This window comes from Nilaparvata lugens, chromosome 9 (genome assembly GCF_014356525.2).
Source record: "Nilaparvata lugens isolate BPH chromosome 9, ASM1435652v1, whole genome shotgun sequence".
NCBI classification, from domain to species: Eukaryota; Metazoa; Arthropoda; class Insecta; order Hemiptera; family Delphacidae; genus Nilaparvata; species Nilaparvata lugens.
Window position 1 is genome coordinate 14104027 of NC_052512.1, and position 6000 is coordinate 14110026.

The window sequence follows — 6000 nt, forward strand, 5'->3', positions numbered from 1 at the left end:
CAAGCGGCATGAGTCTTTTTCCTGGGAAACTAATGGGGTCCACCCCATCCTTGAGAAATGGACTTTGTAGCCTCCTTCACGTGCATGAGGTAGGTAGGTAGAGCAGTTTATAAAAAGTACACATAGTCGAGATATTTCATCTGCAGATTAGCTGTTTTGACGACTTTCAATATAAAAAATCATCGAATTTAACAATTGACACAAAGGAAAAGTACCCTGAAAACAATAATTATAATATATGAACATATACAGTAGTCTTATCATAATTTCAAATATGTTGCCGCCAATCATCATTATGTTATCCCCCTAAATTATTCTCGTTAGAGAATGAGGCTTACAATGAGCAAGGAAAGTTGTGTGAGTGTACCACACTAGATTTTTTCTAGAGGAGAAAAACACCAGAAATATGACTACTTCCAGCCCAGTGTAGGATACCATATGACAGAGGACTGTAGAACAAACAGAAATATGCCATACGCAAATAATCATTTGAGAGTTGACTCTTGAGACATCTTATGAGGTAAGTAGACTTTGAGAGCTTGCCACAAAGATTTCTACAATGAGGCTCCCATGTTAACTTGTGGTCTATGTAGACGCCTAGAAAATTGCTTGATATTTCTCCTATGGTATGCTGAGAGTCAGCTCTATGCTGACTGTCACTATAATCAGCCAATCGGAGAGCCTTCTGCCCTGCCGACTCGTATGAAAACGCCTGAAAAAACGGTTCGTGTTCATTGGTCCTTATAAGTGGCTCACTATAGAATAGCAGAATGATGAAATGTACTTACATTTGGGAGGTAACAGACATGCACTGTCCTAGATGCTATGACAAACACTTTCGAAAATTCCTCATCGTTCATAATTGCCTCGAATCCACTGTCTACAATTTCAATGACTTCAGTTCTGTATAAACTATGGTAGGGTGTGCCAGGATTGATTGTGAAACATCTATATTTGGAAAAATTAAGATTACAGATATTAGATGAACAGGAAAGATAAACATATCAAAGAATATAGGAAAGATTGGAAGATAAACATATCAAAATGAACAGATAAAGATCAGCTCAGCATTTAGTTTAGCATTATTCCTTACAAAATTCATCATCATTTATTCAGTTATTTTACTGTCCATGATTTTCACCAACTATGTATAATTAAGGCTGTGCAAAGGCTTAAAATAAACTTTCTACTCATGATAATTTTCAAAGTTTTTCGATTTTTATATCATCAAGCTATGAAAACGTTTTCTCAGGTAAACATTTTTTTTCCGATCATTACTTTTTGAGATATATGAGCGCCTGAAGTTTGAACTTTTGGGACAGAACATTTCAAATTCGGTAAGATATAAATCCATGAGATTTAGAGGATGAATTTTCATGCTATTGTTGATCTAGTAAAACAAAAATTTTCTGAAAATATCAATTTTTGAAAAAGTTCTTCAATTTACCAAAAATAACTCAACTAAATTCATCCTTATCTTAAAAATTGATATTGTCAAAAAAAAAAAAATTGTTTTACTAGATCAACAATACCATGAAGAATATATCCTCTAAATCTCATGAATTTATTTATATCTTACCGATTTGAAATGTTCTGTCCCAAAAATTCAAACTTCAGGCGCTCATATCTCAAAAAGTAATGATCGAAAAAAATGTTTTCCTGAGAAAACTTTTTCATTTTGATAGATTGATGATATAAACATCGAAAAACATCACGAGTAGAAAGTTTATTTTCAGCCTTTGCACAGCCTTAAACGTTGCGGGTTTCAAAGATTACAATACAGCAGTTCTCGAGTGAGTTCTCCAACCCAGGGGGTCACTAGTTATATTACTGTTTAGAGCTACTCACTTGGGGCAGGGAGAGTAGTCAGATGGCGGGAATATTAATTCTTCTTTTTGCTGAGTACCAATCGCAAACGCTCGACCAGAGTTGTTATGTAGGTTGAAATCCTTAGCTTCTCCTCTTTTAGGTATATCATACCTGCATTTACCATCGTATTTTTTTGGCACGGGTTTGAAATCATAGTGCAGCAGTTTGCGTGGAAGACTGAAAATGCAAAAGTCCTACCGTTAATCTACGATTACATGGAGGCATTTATTACAATATGTTTCATTCGGGGTTTAAACCAACAGCGGTCTATCTCAGGATGAACGAGATATGTTGCTTATTCAAATATCCTGGATATTATAGCTAACAAAATTAATATAATTTCTGAGGATCACCTTTTACATAATATATGAGCGTCTAAAGATGACATTTAGTGAAAGATCCTTTCAATTTTGTTACAGATAAATTCCTGAAATTTAGAGGGTATATTCTTCACGGTTCAACCCAATGTACCTAGAATACTTATATTGTAAATATATGTGCCCCATGTATTCTAGGTACATTGCTTTATTTTTTTTGTTTATTGAATGGAGGAATGTTTCTCAAAATTTGAATCTATGGGCAAGTTATTCCATTTTCAAAAATAATTCTATTTGGGATATATCTAGTACTGTTTTGAAAATGGAATAAATCGATACTCCAATAATATTTTTATTAATGCTATATATAATAATATAAAAATGACTTTGGATTTTGCATATTCTGTTTCACGCCATAAATTTTCGCTACCCATTTTTTTCGCTACAAATTTCCAACTTTCGAAGATTATCCTTGTAATTTTCACCCATCTCAGAGCACGGTCTGTAACAAAAAATTTCCCCGGAAAAAATACCCTCTGCCGCCCATGGGTGCTATTGTGTATCCTAACAATGTGTAAAGCCACTGAGGAAAGAACACACGGGATATTATACTTTTTTTCTGTGGTGAAACCAATTTCAATTGTAAGCAGATAATATAATTGAATAAAATAATTATGAAAATCCTTTCTTCACTTACCCCGGTTGATATGGGGGAAACAGAGCTTTTTCAAATGCTATCAACCCATCTGAAAATAATTATTATTGAATTAAAAAAATAGAATTACTATTGTAAAGGAATGGAGTGAATATTGTCAGTAGGAAAGTTGTATTGATATGACTCGAATTAGACTGCAGTGTTGTCGAAAATAGTTACAATAAATAGTTGAAAAATAAATACAATTTCTACACTATGATGCGTCAAACATAATTTTCCTATCCCGTACGCGTATAAGCCAATACTTTCCTTTCAACTTGGCACTAAGATAATAAAGTGACAGAACTTGAATCTTGTTTGGAAACATCCTCAACTTAATGCCAACCTGACAAAATTTGACTGGTTATTAATTCAGTTACCAGCTTTAACCATCTGTTTCGAGGAGGTAGTCTCTCTAGATTATAGTTCTATATTAACATATGGTATGTATTCATGTCCCATGAATGAAATTTGAACATTAATTCTGAAAAATCTAGAAGGAAAATTGAAATTTGAGCTCTGAGGTGCACGAGATTGATATTTTTAGAATTTATTTGCGAAAATTGAAGATCTAAATCATTCCCGTTTTTCCGGTATGTAATCCACAAGTTGACAAGCTTTAATGCTAACAAACACAACCCTACTCTCTCTTATTATACAGAAGATAGCTGATTGTGTGTATGAACAGGCCTATTAATTCCATGTCTGTAAGAAGAAGAAATATTAAGTCTAGAGGTCAGAAAATTGGACAAAATTTTATCAAGTGGAGAAAACATGAACTACTTTCTGAAAAATTTTTAATGAATCAAAAGGAACAGTTTCGGGCTGTGCCTGTCGATCCTCCACCAAATTATTCTAGAAATTATTGTGTATCATTGATTCAATAAAAGAGGTGAAGAAACGTTTGCTCGAAACGCATGTATGGAGCTTTGCAACATGTGGAAGTGAAGCTTGGACGATCACGATGGGTGTGGAAGAAGAGAAAAGAATTTCTGATTTTGAGACATGGTGCTACAGAAGAATGCAGGGGATCCGTAAATGAATAGAATACTGAGAGAGAATAATGAGATAAATAGAGAGAGAAAGTGATTGATTGATTTTTATTATGACGTGCTAGGTCTCGATAGACCCTTTGCAGAATAAAAAACAAATAAATAGAATACAACAGCATGAAATAAATATAATATAAAACAGTATTATATAAAATAAGTATTCAAATAAACACAACGTACCTTCAAACAAAATATGAGTAGAGAGAGAGGAAGAGAGTGAGTGGAAGACGAAGAAGAAGAAGAAACGTAGGCCCTAGTACCAGGACCTCCTAAATACCGGACCTGAGCATACAAACAAGATGGCCGCCGCAGTTGGTTGACTAACTTACTGCCATCAGCTAGGTTTCAGCTCTCTCTAATAACTCATTACTGTTCAAAATTATTTCTAAGAATTTAAATAAGGTTCTTATTAAAGAAGTAACTATTTGACAGGGTAACTAGACTTTATTTATTATCATGGACATATTTATATCAGTCACATTCAAGTGCATTCTCTTGCATGTGAATTCACATGCACATAGCTTATAATTATCCTTACTGTATTTCATTTTAGCCTAAAAATTCAATGTTCTCAATTTTCGTGACTTTGTTTGCTTGGGCAACTGATTATTATTCTTCATGTTGCAGTAATTGTTTAGAAATATATTGCCTAATACCTTTACATAATCATGATTTAATTGTGTTGTAAGAAGGCTGATGACTTTGAATTGGAAAAATTGTAGGGAAGGCACCATCACAAGATCACATAGTTTTACTTTTCTTCGTGGAGCAGTCACATAAGAACCATCATCATACAAAAATTGTCTTCTTTAATAATGTCTGATGCTTTAAAATGATTGTTACACACATCCGAATTGTTAGTGACTTTATAATCTTTCCTATGGATAAACCTTGTCCACTTTTTGCTCAGCTCTTTATCTTTGGGGGAAAGTAAATATTGTCTCTAAGAGGGTTTTTCTATGATAGTTCGATTTACACCCAGGGACAACACAATTTATAGGCATGTTCAATAACTGTTCATACTCATTGTAGCATGTTTTTGTATAAAGCTAAATGTTGAGTTTCGGATAATAAACAAAAAATAAACTACGGTTGAATTTTATAAAATTCTTGTTCATTAAAACACTTTGAACACTGAATAAACTTCGAATATTCAACACTCACTATACATTTTGTATTCTTAAAACTTTACTGTTCACAATTTGAATTCATTCAACACTTACGAAACACTAACACTTTCGATACTAAAAAAACTAATTTGAATCTCTATTACATCTTAAATAATCAATTATAGAATGATTGACCGAGCGAAGTGAGGTGTAAGATTCAAGTCGACGGTTTGGCATTTCTCTTAATGTTTAAATGTTAAAATGTTTATATGTTGCGCATTTACGGCGAAACGCGGTAATAGATTTTTATGAAATTTGACAAGTATGTTCCTTTTTTTATTGCGCGTCGACGTATATACAAGGTTTTTGGAAATTTTGCATTTCAAAGATAATATAAAAGGAAAAAGGAGCCTCCTTCATACGCCAATATTAGAGTAAAAAACAGACTATAGAATTATTCATCATAAATCAGCTGACAAGTGATTACACAGATGTGTGGAGAAGCCAGTCTATTGCTGTATTTCCATAAGGTCTATAGTTTCAATTAGGTACTTGTGGATGAGAATACTGCGTGAGGTCTACGCTGTTCACAGAACTACTAGTAATTTATTGATCAATTATAAAACTCGCAAATATTATAAAGCCTGTGACATTTTTTGTAAACCCACTTCTCTTAACTACATCTAAATACTAAAAACTGATGACAGAATATCAGGGTCAGCTGAGTTGAGACTCCACCAAATATCGGCGCCATTTTACCTATATTTTCATACAGGCGCAGGTACGGTATTTAGGAGGTCCTGCTAGTACTTAAAGCTGTGCAAAGGCTGGAAATTAACTTCTTACTGGTGATATTTTTCGATTTGTATATAATCTAGCTAACAAAATTAAAAAGTTTTCTCAGGAAAACATTTTTTCCGATCATTACTTTATGATAACTTATATGTGCGCCTATAGTT

General features: G+C 33.4%; 1 protein-coding gene across 1 annotated transcript in view; it reads right to left on the reverse strand.

Annotated features, from left to right (window-relative positions):
• Window positions 1–5154, reverse strand: part of LOC111053928 — a 239205-nt gene extending 234051 nt beyond the window's left edge. Inside the window, exons 1-4 of the mRNA XM_039435520.1 lie at window positions 4113–5154; window positions 2884–2932; window positions 1849–2046; window positions 789–948 (exon numbers count right to left, since the gene is read on the reverse strand). Of these exons, the coding sequence (XP_039291454.1) occupies window positions 789–860 (72 nt within the window). The 5' untranslated portion in view covers window positions 861–948; window positions 1849–2046; window positions 2884–2932; window positions 4113–5154. The remainder of the gene's footprint in view (window positions 1–788; window positions 949–1848; window positions 2047–2883; window positions 2933–4112) is intronic.
• Between the last annotated feature and the right edge of the window lie 846 nt (window positions 5155–6000).